Genomic DNA, 12,124 nt, shown 5'->3' with positions numbered 1-12,124 from the left:
AGACACTCTGAATATGTTTTTAAAGACGTCCTGTGGAGTTTTTATGCAAACAAACAAAAGTTATGTTTACATTTTCAGTTGTGTGAATCTTTACGGTTCAGAACCACTTTTGCTGTTTTGACATTGTAACGTTGTAACGTTATCAGACTGCCTTTAAACGTCTCCGGTGGTTCTTGATTAGGTCAGTGGTTCGGTGGATTCTGGCTTCATTCATCTTTTCAATCTTGTTTGAACAACATGAAGCTTTTTTATTCTGATTATTAGTGGAATATTAGGATCCTTTGTTGGTGTGTTACTGCCAGCTGTAGATCAATATGTTAATGATTTTTTTTAGGATGCTACTGAAAGCAGAATGAGTGTGTTTTGATATTAACGCTGCAGTTTGGTGGATACGTGTGTCTGCAGGTGGAGGACTATGAAGAGGAGCCTCTGTTACGGACCGGCTGTAAAGAATACTTCTGGCTGCTCTGCAAACTCATCGACAACATCCACGTTAAAGACGCCAGCCAGGTGGGAACCTCACACCACAGTCCAGATGATCACATTGATCTATGATAGATTCGGTGTCTTGAACACTTGGTAGCATTGTTGTGATGTTTAATTGAACTGTTGCTAGTATTGGTCTGTTTGAACTCACAGAAGGTCTCTCCCTCTCTGTCGCTGGCCGGCTCGATGCAGACCACCCTGCTGGACCTGGACGCTCTCGCCCGACACCTCGCCGACTGCATCAGGAGGTCAGACGGTCCTTTCTCTTTTCCAAACCTTTTCTAGTGAACTGTAGAACATGTTGTTCTGTTTGCAAGTGAAACACCAACCCATCATGACCTCTGTTCTTCTCTCCTCCAGCCGTGAGATCCTGGACCAGCAGGACGGGACGATCGAGGACGACGGGCTCACCGGCCTCCTGCGTCTCGCCACCAGCGTCCTCAAACACAAACCTCCCTTCAAGTTCTCCCGTGAGGGTCAGGAGTTCCTGCGGGACGTCCACAACCTCCTCTTCCTCCTGCCCAGCCTGGCAGACCGCGCTCAGCCCAAATGCAAGTCCCACGCTGCTCGCGCCGCCGCCTACGACCTGCTGGTGGAGACGGTGAAGGGCTCAGTGGAGAACTACCGGCTGCTCCACAACTGGGTCATGTCACAGCACATGCAGGGTGAGGACGCTGGATACTTCACTTTCTGATTGGTCGGTTACCAGACAGACGAGACCTTTTCCCAGTTTTAACAGAACTGAGATGTAGCAGCTGCAAAACAAATCCGGTGAATTGGATGTTTCCTTCATGTTTTCACTCAATTTAAATTTAAACTTCTTTTAGGTGTCCAGTTATTTAAAAAAGACTTTTCTCTGTGAGTAGATATTTATTTTATGACAGAGAGATATTATTTGAAGAAGAATAACAGTCAGATAATTTCAACTTGCAGTCTTATTCACATGTACGTCTAGTTTAATGAAGTTCAAGGTAGATGAAACATGATTGCAGCAATTTATTTTTATGTTTCTTATTTAAATGAAACTTGTGAATAATGTACCTGACAAAACCGAACCAAAAACTTTTTTAGATTTTAAAGCTTGGAAACTCTGCATCTAAAATGAACTAAATTTAATTTTGTTAAATTTTCAGGGGCTTCATTGACATGGAAACAGACATTTACATGAACAAAGCAAGTGTGAAATATATAACAAATAACAAATATATAATAGGACTAGGCAGTGTAGACTAGAGAGCCAAACATGTCGCCTCCAGAGCTGAACCTGTTAAATTGAAAATGTTCTGTATTTTAGAGCCAGAGGTAAGTTCACTTCAGAATTAATAACTTTTAAAGCTGTGTTGATTGATTTTTGGCCACTAGGTGGCATTAAAACTACAAAACAGCTGACAGAATCACCAAACCAGTTTATTAAACATTTACTTTTTATGTATACACTGACAGAAAGGAACATTATAGTTTATCTGGAGCGGAGTTTCTGCCCACCTGAAGAATGACGGTCCAGTGCTCACTTGATTTCCTCACAGCAGGAAGTCTGCAAGCTACACTCTGTGTCGGTCCTGACGGTGATCTGACTCAATTTGAGCTTTGCTACAGTGAATCCAGTCTGTTTCTGTGAGACGTTGTCCCTGTGGTGGGATCAATGCTGGAGAGACTGAGACAGATGAACAGTAAATGAACTGTACAGAAAACGTGTTTTAAAACTACAACAATGAACTGAAAATGTTCCATAAAGCTGCAGAGTTTGTGATTTATCTCTGTGGGTTCATAACTGCAATCCACCTCCTTGACATTACACTTCACATTTAAAGAATTACATCAAAAAGTACCACACAAACACCAGAAAAGCCCTGATCTATCAAAAGAAACGCTGAACACCAAAATAATCCTTCCTTATTCTTCTTCTAGCCTCTCACGCTCCGTACAAGTGGGACTACTGGCCCCACGACGACGTCCGGGCCGAGTGTCGCTTCGTGGGTCTGACTAACCTGGGAGCGACCTGTTACCTGGCCTCCACCATCCAGCAGCTCTACATGATCCCTGAGGCCCGGCAGGCCGTCTTCACTGCCAAGGTCAGTACCTGCAAGACGCACTGAGGGCAGAGCACATGAGGAAAACATCAGTCAAACTCAAAACAGAGTGTAGAGTCTCACCTGGTGTGTGTTTGTGTTTGCAGTACGCTGAGGATATCAAACACAAGACCACACTGCTGGAGCTGCAGAAGATGTTCACATATCTGATGGTGAGTTTAACATTTAAACCTCCAATGACAATAAACACTGGTTGCTGTGGGTATTAAGGAATTCTGTGAACAATTTAGATCTAATGAAAGAGTTAGAAATTATTGGTTTACACACACACTCTGAATCAACCACACATCTGCTAAATCATCTAAACATGTTGTCCTCCTCTTTCTGTCGCTGCGTTCAGGAGAGCGAGAGGAAAGCCTACAACCCTCGGCCCTTCTGTAAAACCTACACGATGGACAAACAGCCTCTGAACACCGGGGAGCAGAAGGACATGACCGAGTTCTTCACAGACCTCATCACCAAGATCGAGGAGATGTCCCAGGAGCTGGTAAACACACACACACCGCTTCACACCAGTCTGATCAGTAACTACTCTGTTTACACAATGTCTCTACAAAAGCTCTGAACAAGAAAAGTTTTATTTCACAATTCGTTAAACAAAGATCTGAGTAATCTTTCTGAATACAACACTTTGTAGGAATAAAGACCCTACAAAACATTTCCTGTTGAGTTTTTGAGCGGGTTATAAAACACCTCAGGAACTGATATATAAATAGATTAAATGCCTCAGAATTGAAGAAATAAAAGTGTGTATGTTGGAAAGACGTTCACACAGAAGAGACGCTGCAAGAAGCAACAAACTGTAGAAATGATAACGAACCAAACTGAATAAATATGTTTGTTTCACATAATTAACAGCATTAATAATCGTCTAACATCTTGAAGTCAAAGGTTGAATGTGAATCTAGCAAATTGATTAATGTGTCTTATTTGTCTTTTCTCACAGAAAAACACAGTGAAGACTCTGTTCGGAGGCGTCATCACCAACAATGTCGTCTCTCTGGTGAGTTTGAGGAGATTAATGTTTTTTTGGCCTCATGTTTTCTGTTTGTCACATTTTGTGATCGTGATACCTCAAGAATACATCAAGGGAATTTCTTTAATGTTCACTATGTCTGGAGGATGAACCGACTTGGCCTTAAGAATTCATAGAAACATTACAATGAAATTTTACACAAATGTCATGTTTCAATGTTGTGTCAATGTTTAATTTAAGAGTTATAAAGTTGATCAGGTGGTGAGTCTTAACTTTCTGTTATCGTCCTGCAGGACTGTGACCACGTCAGTCAGACTGCAGAGGAGTTTTACACCGTCAGATGTCAAGTGGCTGATATGAAGAACATCTACGTGAGTACACAAAACACATTTTCACACTTATAAAACTCGATATTCTGCAAAAAAACAAAGATGTTAAGTTTCTTTCTGCCGTCTTTGTGCAGGAATCTCTGGATGAGGTGACCATCAAAGACACTTTAGAGGGCGACAACATGTACACCTGCTCCCAGTGTGGCAAGAAGGTCCGCGCAGAGAAAAGGTCAGAAAAGATTTCAATTCAGTTTGTAAAAAACGATTTAAACCTGTGTGATAAATCATTAAGTCTCCCTCCGTCTCACTCCACCCTTCTGCTCCTCCCGCAGAGCGTGTTTCAAGAAGCTGCCGCGGATCCTCAGTTTTAACACCATGAGATACACCTTCAACATGGTGACCATGATGAAGGAGAAGGTCAACACCCACTTCTCCTTCCCGCTGCGCCTCGACATGACGCCCTACACCGAGGACTTCCTCATGGGCAAAGGAGAGCGCAAAGAGGGTTCGTGCAAACGTCACCAAACACTGAGAATGACAAAAGGTTCTTGATTCGTTCATGTTTACGTCATGAGTGGACATCTGAGCAGTGTTCGTCATGTGCTGCAGGTTTTCGAGAAGAGGGCGAGGCAAAGGTCACGGAGAGCTACGAGTACGACCTCATCGGCGTCACAGTACACACGGGCACAGCAGACGGCGGCCATTACTACAGTTTCATCAGAGACATCGTCAACCCGCATGCCTACAAGAACAACAAGTGGTGAGCGCAGAAGCATGTCAAAGTGGAAATGATACGTTTTAAGTCAGAGTGTCACGATTCGATTTAATCACTGATGGTGCCTTTGAAACAAACAGTAACAGTAGTTAGTTGGATTTAAAAACAACACATTCACTTCTTGCAGGTACCTGTTCAACGATGCAGAGGTGAAGTCCTTCGACTCGGCCCAGCTGGCCTCTGAGTGCTTCGGTGGAGAAATGACGGTACGAGCTGCAGTCAAAAGAAACAATAAAACATCAACTCATCCGTCACTTTGGATTCTCTGACATTTTCTTTTTTTAATCTTTCAGACGAAAACGTACGACTCCGTCACAGACAAGTTCATGGATTTCTCTTTTGAAAAGGTGAAGATGATTTCCAGGCTGCTGTTTTCTTTATCACATTCTGTTTATTTAAATAGTCCAGAAGGTAATAATGAAGTGTTGATTGAACTTGCAGACACACAGTGCCTACATGCTCTTCTATAAGAGAGTGGAGCTGGAGGAGGAGAACGGGAAGGATTTTAGTTTTGATGTCTCTCCTGATCTACTGGAGGTACTGTGGCTCTGCTCCATTCAGTTTAAATCACATGAATATGTTTCACTAAATATTAAAATCTTACATTTGAGTATCTGTGTCTCTTTCAGTGGATCTGGCACGACAACATGCAGTTTCTCCAGGATAAAAATATATTTGAACACACTTACTTTGGGTTGGTATCAAACCTGTGACGTAGATACTTTGACAGACTGAATCACTGAACTCTGCTCAGTCTTTATAATCACTACTCACCTTTTATATCTTGTTGTTTTATTTCCAGTTTTATGTGGCAGCTCTGCAGCAGCATCCCCAGCACGCTACCAGACCCTAAAGCCGTCTCCCTCATGACCGCTAAGGTGAGAAATAACACAGCTTCAAGCATTTAGTCAGTTTAAACCTGCAGCGTGGAGCTTGTGTCTCCCCCTGTGGCAGTGAGAGTAATTACACAAACACTGTCGACATGCTCATGACGAGCTTTGACACACCAGTCTTTTTTAAATAATACTGTCACTTGGTTTCAGATGTTCCCCAGTGATCGGGAGAGTTGTGCAAGTTTCAACAGAAACAGACGTGAATTGTTTTGTGTTTTTCTTTTGAAAGTTAATTTCCTTTCCTGTATTTTTCTTCTCTTTGCAGCTCAGCACTTCTTTTGTCCTCGAGACTTTCATTCACTCCAAGGAGAAGGTAACGCACACTCACCTTACTGTCGGACATTTTTAGCTTGTGACTGTTGGACACAAACTGACCGATGTGCCTGTTGTCACCTCCAGCCCACCATGCTGCAGTGGATCGAACTCCTCACCAAGCAGTTCAACAACAGCCAGGCTGCCTGCGAGGTTCAGTCACAGCTTTAACTCCTGTTTTATCTCAGTGTTGGAGGGTTTTCTGTTGAACGCAGTATAATTTATTTTTCTTCTGTTTCAGTGGTTTTTGGATCGGATGGCTGACGACAACTGGTGGCCGATGCAGATCCTCATAAAGTGCCCCAATCAGATCGTCCGACAGGTGAGTGATTTATCTGATAGAGCTTCAATCAGACCAACATGTGTGCCTTTATAGTTACCTTGGAAAAAAAGCATTAAATGTAAGTGTCTTAATAATTAATAAAGCTATGATTAGATAAGTAAATCTTGTGTCATGTCACACTCACTTCTGCCTCTGTCTTCCAGATGTTCCAGAGGTTGTGTATTCACGTCATCCAGAGGCTGCGTCCGGTCCACGCTCACCTCTACCTGCAGCCCGGCATGGAGGACGGGTACGTCACACCTGATTGGTCGGAGTGGCAGCTCAGAAAGTTCAATGTTTCACTTTCATGTTTGTTTTTTTTACCTCCTGAAAATATCAAAACACACCAGCTGCTCGATATTAAGATTTAAAATTAAGATTGTTGGTACCTCATAAGTAATGGAGACGTTCTCCTTCCCTGACCTCAGATGCATTTCATATTCTTACACTGGGTTCAACCAACAAACATTAATTTGATCTGAGATTATTTCTAATCAGAGTTTAATAAAACTAGATTTCAAGTAAATTAATCCAGATTTAAAATTAAGCAGAGCTCTGTCACACAATTCCTCAATCTTATTTTGAGGTGTAAAGAAAGGTTTAAATTAAATCTTAGTTTCATCAAACAAACTTTAAATGTTTAAAAATTAATCCTTGTTGGTGCAACCGAGTCTGAATTCTTCACACCAGATCTTTGAAAACTGTTAGTGAGATGTTTGAAGTTCATGTCAGTGTTTTTATTCTACTTTCACTGAATTAATTAAGATTTTAACCCTTAAAACCTTTAAAATCAGACTCGTTACAGCCCAAAGAAGTTTATTTGAAAGAACTCAATTTAAGATGAGATTGAACTTTATTAATCCTGATTGAACTTCTTGTGCCAAAGAATCATTAAAAATAAAATGAGTCTAAGAATAAAACAATAGAGTGATGAATATAATGTGTAAAAGAAGTAAATGAATAATGAAAGTAGTTTTAAAATAGTAAGTGACTGATATAAATCTCTTTTTAAAAGCTCATTTTTATAGAAAGGCTTTTTTTAAAGCAGCATCTTGTTCCGGGTGAAATTCCAGATTTTATTACTTGTTTATAAATGTTTTCTCTGTTTAAATATTACTGCTGTTAGTGTCGTCTCATGTTTTAACTTCATTCTTTCTGTATGGTATTTTATTTTATTTTACTGGTTTTGGTGTCGAGCATCATGTTATTTTAATTGTCTTTTAAAATTCAAGTAAAGTATTTTTATTTTACTCTCACAAGCACCTTGTTAAGAAAGTGTGAATAAAGATGATTTATGTTATTATTATTAAATGACAGCACCGGTGCCTAATGGAACAGCAGTAATGTAAAATGTGAAGCTGTGGTATTGGTCAAAGTTAGTGTCACATAATAATGAGACTTGAAGGTTTTTCTTTAAAGAAACTTTGAGTATTTTTTTCTTCGACCGCCAGAATAACTCATCAAACTCGATGATAAATGGAAAGTGGAGTTGATTGTGCCATCAGAGGAGCGCAGCACAAGCAGATTGTGTTGTGTCTGTGGTATCAGATGGCGACAGAGATCCAAACAGGAGCCGTGTGTCACTCAGTGGTTCCGTCTCTCTGGACTCTGAGAAAGATTTGTGGCTCCACAGACTCTCAGAGGTCCGACAGTTTGAATCGGCTCTGGAAACATCTCATCATCATCATCTTCTTCTCTCTGTCTCTCCGTGTTTCAGCTCTGACGACATGGACGGTCCGGTGGAGGACATCGGCAGCCGGTCCTGCGTCACTCGCTTCGTAAAGACCCTCCTGTCCATCATGGAGCACGGCGTCAAGCCCCACAGCAAACACCTGACCGAGTACTTCGCCTTTCTCTACGAGTTCGCCAAGATGGGAGAGGAGGAGGTCAGTCTGAACGGAAAACACTGTTATCAATCATCTGATCCACTTTCTCAGTATTTATTCTTTTAAAATAAAACCAAACATTGTTATTTCTGTCAGTTGTTGTCAGGTTTTCATATCACTAATACAGTTTGGATGGAAAAATGTTAATTTGCTGCGTTTCCCGTTGAGAGCATCAGTGCTGCTGGTGTCAACAGTGAGTCTGAAGTCCTGGTTGGTCGACTCATTGGTCTGTTTTGTGTCTCCAGAGTCAGTTCCTGTTGTCACTACAAGCCATTTCCATCATGGTGCATTTCTATATGGGAACCAAAGGCCCCGAGAACGTAAGTTCACTCACTGATTTACTTTATTTATGTTTCAACGACTCACTGCATTTATTTACAATATTTATATTCAGATCTGCTTCTTTTGTTTATTGTTTTTCTTTCATGTAAAAGTTGGTAATTGAGTCTCTGACAGATTTAAGACATTTAGTGATATTTAGGTTTCATAATTGTAAGAAGGAACCAAATAAACGACGTGTCCTCCCTCAGCCTCAGGTGGAGGTGCTGTCGGAGGAGGAGGGAGAGGAGGAGGACGAGGAGGAGGACATCTTGTCTCTGGCGGAGGAGAAGTATCGTCCTGCAGCTCTGGAGAAGATGATCGCCCTCATCGCTCTGCTGGTGGAGCAGTCTCGCTCTGAGAGGTACGAAAACAGCGTCTGACGGAACAAACGTTTTCCTCGTTGACGCAGAAGTTCGAGCATCCAGACGATTCTTTCTTTCTCTCTCCTCTGCAGACATCTGACGCTGTCCCAGAGCGACATGGCGGCGCTGACCGGAGGGAAAGGCTTCCCCTTCCTCTTCCAGCACATCAGAGACGGCATCAACATCAGACAGACCTGCAACCTCATCTTCAGCCTCTGTCGCTATAACAACCGCCTGGCTGAGCATGTACGTTCAACACACACACACACTCAGATACACTCAGATACACATCTTTAAAACACATTCGCACCAAACTGTGAATGTCTGATTCTTAGGTTTTCCTACTAAACATCAGTCTGATCCCGTATATGTGAATGATATTGTGTTTTATAACAAGGAAAGTGGGAAAATCCCTTCCTACAAGTTTAACTGTATTTTTATTGAATTTTTTATGATTTTATGATGTGATTTTTGTTTTTTCTGTCTCATTAAAGTATTCAGATAATTTCTATGCAAAGTTTGAAACTAGAAAAACAACTTTAAATGTCAGATTTTACTGTCAAGTCCAAGACAGATATCCAGAGACATCCAACAATAGATAACAGAGAGAATCCATCAGAGAAGCAGAGATAGACCAGAATGCACTGCAGCTGCGTCGCAGTTTTAAGACATTTCAGTTTTGATTGTTATCATCAGCTTCTGTCACATTTCAGGGAAAATGTTGCTGCTCTCACTTTTGTGTTTGAAGACAAACAGCAGTATCTGCAGTACAAAAACATGTTTTTTGATTTTCCTCCTCACAGATCGTGTCGATGCTTTTCACCTCCATCGCCAAGCTGACTCCTGAGGTGACGAGACTTTTTACTCAAACCAGCTTTTATTCAATTAGCTTCATTCATATTTCACCAAAGTGTTTAACAGCCAGAGAGAAGAGAACAAAAGTCAGCGTAGAGCTGCAACGATTGATCAAAAGCAGATGAGTTGTCATTTATGTTGTTGGTCGGTTAGTCGTTATTTTTGTAAGCAAACACTTTCTGCTTCCAGCTTCTTAAATAAAATCATTTGCTGCTCGTCATCATGACAGTAGATGAAGAGTCTTTGGGTTTGAAGACTTTGGGCTCTGAGACGTTGTGATGAGCATTTTTCAGACACTTTATAGAAAATGATTGTTAGTTGCAGCCTCAGCCAGCAAAGAGCCGTGCTGATGTTTAATGTTGCTCTCATGTCTACCGAGCTGCTCTTTATGTTGTGTTTGTTCTGATTTTACATCTTGTAGCTGATCTGTGGAGCGACGAGCAGCCACACTAGATGATCTTAATTATGAGCGTGTAAGAAGTACGTAGCTCGACATCTGCTTCACTAACAGTTTATATTTCCGCTCCGTCAGGCTGCTAATCCGTTCTTCAAGCTGCTGACGATGCTGATGGAGTTTGCGGGCGGACCGCCGGGGATGCCCTCCTTCGCCTCCTACATCCTCCAGAGGATCTGGGAGGTAAAATACGTCACAGACGCAGACATTTAACTTATCGTTCTTCTTCTGAACATTTTACAAGTCTGTTATTTAATGTGGTACCAGAGTTAAATGAAGCTGTTGTTTTCAGTTGTAATGGATCCACTTTAGTCTAGAGCAGTGTTTCTCAAACTTTTTCAGACCAAGGACCACTTAACCCATAAAAAAACACTCAGGGACCACCTAACTCAAAATAGCCCCAAAACAATATGCCAACTTCAGTTCACAAATTACAACATAAAATGACAGTTTTACCAAAGATACAGGTACTTTATTTTTGTCACACAGCTTGTACAGTGAGATTCTTTGTATTTAACCCATCCCTCAAGGAAGCAATATCATAGTCTCTGTACTCACTCAGTTTTTTTGTCATCTTAATGAGAAGAATGGTGCTGCTTTTTTTTCTGGGCCATGAGTGAAGCAATGTCTGGCTCCAAACTGGACAGTTTCAGTCTCATATCATAGTCCACATTAATCCGGTTGCGCTGCTTTGTTTTCAGACCAACAAGGGAGGAAAATCCAACTTCACAGTTGTAGGTGGTTGGAAACGGCATCAACAATTTCAGAGCAGAGTCAGCCAGCTCAGGGTGCTCAGGCTGGATGTGGAGCCAAAAGTCAGTCAATCCTTTCTCCCTGAAAGTTGTCCTCAGTGTCCCATCTGATGCAATGTCCACAAGGCTGTCAACCTCTCTTGGTGAAAGTTTGGAACTGACTTGCTCAATGTGCGTTTTGTCCCCAAATGGATTTCTGATCCACTCAAAGCTTGTGTCTAATTCTGGGAAATATATTCCCAGCTGCGAGTGGAGGTCTTGCAGATGTTGCTTGAAGGATGCAACTGTGCTCCTATCCACGTCCTCTCCAGCAGTGAGGAGAAAATCAGCAAGTGTGGGAAAACTGTCGAATTCTCCGCGATCGAGACGGCCACGCCATAATTCCATTTTCATGCGTGTGGCTTTAATTTTGTCTTGGACATTGAAGATGGTGACGGTCTTCCCTTGCAGCGCCACATTCAAAGTATTGAGAGCGCTGAAAACATCAGCCAAGTACGCCAACTTTGCGAGCCACTGGAAATCATGCATTCTGTCATACAGTTCATCACTGTGGTGCATTAATAACATTACCTCGTCTCGCAGTTCAAATAGACGGGTGAGAACTTTACCACGCGACAGCCAGCGAACTTCAGTGTGGAACAGGAGTTTTGTGTGTTCGCTCCCCATTTCTTCACACAGAGCTTTAAAAAGACGTGTGTTCAGTGCTTTACCTTTGATCTTGTTGACTATTTTCACAGATTCGTCCAGTACTGATTTTAGGCACTGTGGCATTTTTTTCACAGCCAGTTGTTCTCTGTGGATGCAACAGTGTGTTGCTGCTGCAGACGGCGCTACTGCGCGAACGCGCGCTACCAGTCCTTTCAGCTTTCCAGTCATTGCAGTTGCGCCGTCGGTGCAAATGCCGACACATCTTGACCAGTCCAGGTTATTCGTCATAATGAAATCATTGAGTGAGTGAAAAACTGCTTCTCCTGTGGTGTTGGTCGGCAGGGAACGGCAGAAAAGAAAGTCATCATGCACTCCACCGGCATAAATGTATCTCACAAAACACAGCAGATTTGCCTCATTCCCAATGTCGGTAGATTCATCCAACTGTAGTGAGAAGAACTGGCTTTGGCGCAAACGTGTCACCAGCTGATCTTCCACGCTTTCAGCCATAGATTTGATGCGCCGCTGGACGGTGTCATTGGAAAGAGGAATCCTGTTAATTTCGTCGCTGGCTTTCCCCCCAAACAATATGTTAGTCATCACCTTTGCAGCTGGTTTAACTAAATTTTCACCTATTGAATGAGGTTTTCCAGCTTTAGCGAT

At 42.0% G+C, this 12,124-nt stretch overlaps 2 protein-coding genes across 3 annotated transcripts in view; one reads left to right on the top strand and one right to left on the bottom strand.

Annotated features, from left to right (window-relative positions):
• nup133 (nucleoporin 133) overlaps positions 1–12,124 on the bottom strand; it is a 426,297-nt gene that overhangs the window by 201,630 nt on the left and 212,543 nt on the right. The gene's annotated exons all lie outside the window — the stretch shown is intronic.
• usp34 (ubiquitin specific peptidase 34) overlaps positions 1–12,124 on the top strand; it is a 53,702-nt gene that overhangs the window by 33,481 nt on the left and 8,097 nt on the right. Inside the window, exons 38-63 of one of the 2 annotated variants that reach the window (XM_073494028.1) lie at positions 406–510; positions 679–734; positions 847–1,151; positions 2,395–2,558; positions 2,663–2,728; positions 2,917–3,063; positions 3,523–3,579; positions 3,846–3,923; positions 4,016–4,110; positions 4,214–4,386; positions 4,491–4,641; positions 4,784–4,862; positions 4,950–5,003; positions 5,098–5,193; positions 5,286–5,350; positions 5,459–5,534; positions 5,815–5,862; positions 5,949–6,014; positions 6,103–6,183; positions 6,348–6,433; positions 7,901–8,069; positions 8,315–8,389; positions 8,600–8,751; positions 8,845–8,998; positions 9,556–9,600; positions 10,140–10,244. In XM_073494028.1, coding sequence (XP_073350129.1) covers positions 406–510; positions 679–734; positions 847–1,151; positions 2,395–2,558; positions 2,663–2,728; positions 2,917–3,063; positions 3,523–3,579; positions 3,846–3,923; positions 4,016–4,110; positions 4,214–4,386; positions 4,491–4,641; positions 4,784–4,862; positions 4,950–5,003; positions 5,098–5,193; positions 5,286–5,350; positions 5,459–5,534; positions 5,815–5,862; positions 5,949–6,014; positions 6,103–6,183; positions 6,348–6,433; positions 7,901–8,069; positions 8,315–8,389; positions 8,600–8,751; positions 8,845–8,998; positions 9,556–9,600; positions 10,140–10,244 — 2,748 coding nt within the window. Of the gene's footprint in view, positions 1–405; positions 511–639; positions 735–846; positions 1,152–2,394; positions 2,559–2,662; positions 2,729–2,916; positions 3,064–3,522; positions 3,580–3,845; positions 3,924–4,015; positions 4,111–4,213; positions 4,387–4,490; positions 4,642–4,783; positions 4,863–4,949; positions 5,004–5,097; positions 5,194–5,285; positions 5,351–5,458; positions 5,535–5,814; positions 5,863–5,948; positions 6,015–6,102; positions 6,184–6,347; positions 6,434–7,900; positions 8,070–8,314; positions 8,390–8,599; positions 8,752–8,844; positions 8,999–9,555; positions 9,601–10,139; positions 10,245–12,124 lie in introns of both variants that reach the window. The other variant, XM_073493958.1, reaches the window with a different exon arrangement.

The sequence above is a fragment of the Pagrus major genome, chromosome 1 (genome assembly GCF_040436345.1).
Source record: "Pagrus major chromosome 1, Pma_NU_1.0".
Lineage (NCBI taxonomy): Eukaryota > Metazoa > Chordata > Actinopteri > Spariformes > Sparidae > Pagrus > Pagrus major.
The sequence above is the reverse complement of the archived record's forward strand: the minus strand, read 5'-3'. Positions and strand labels throughout refer to the sequence as shown.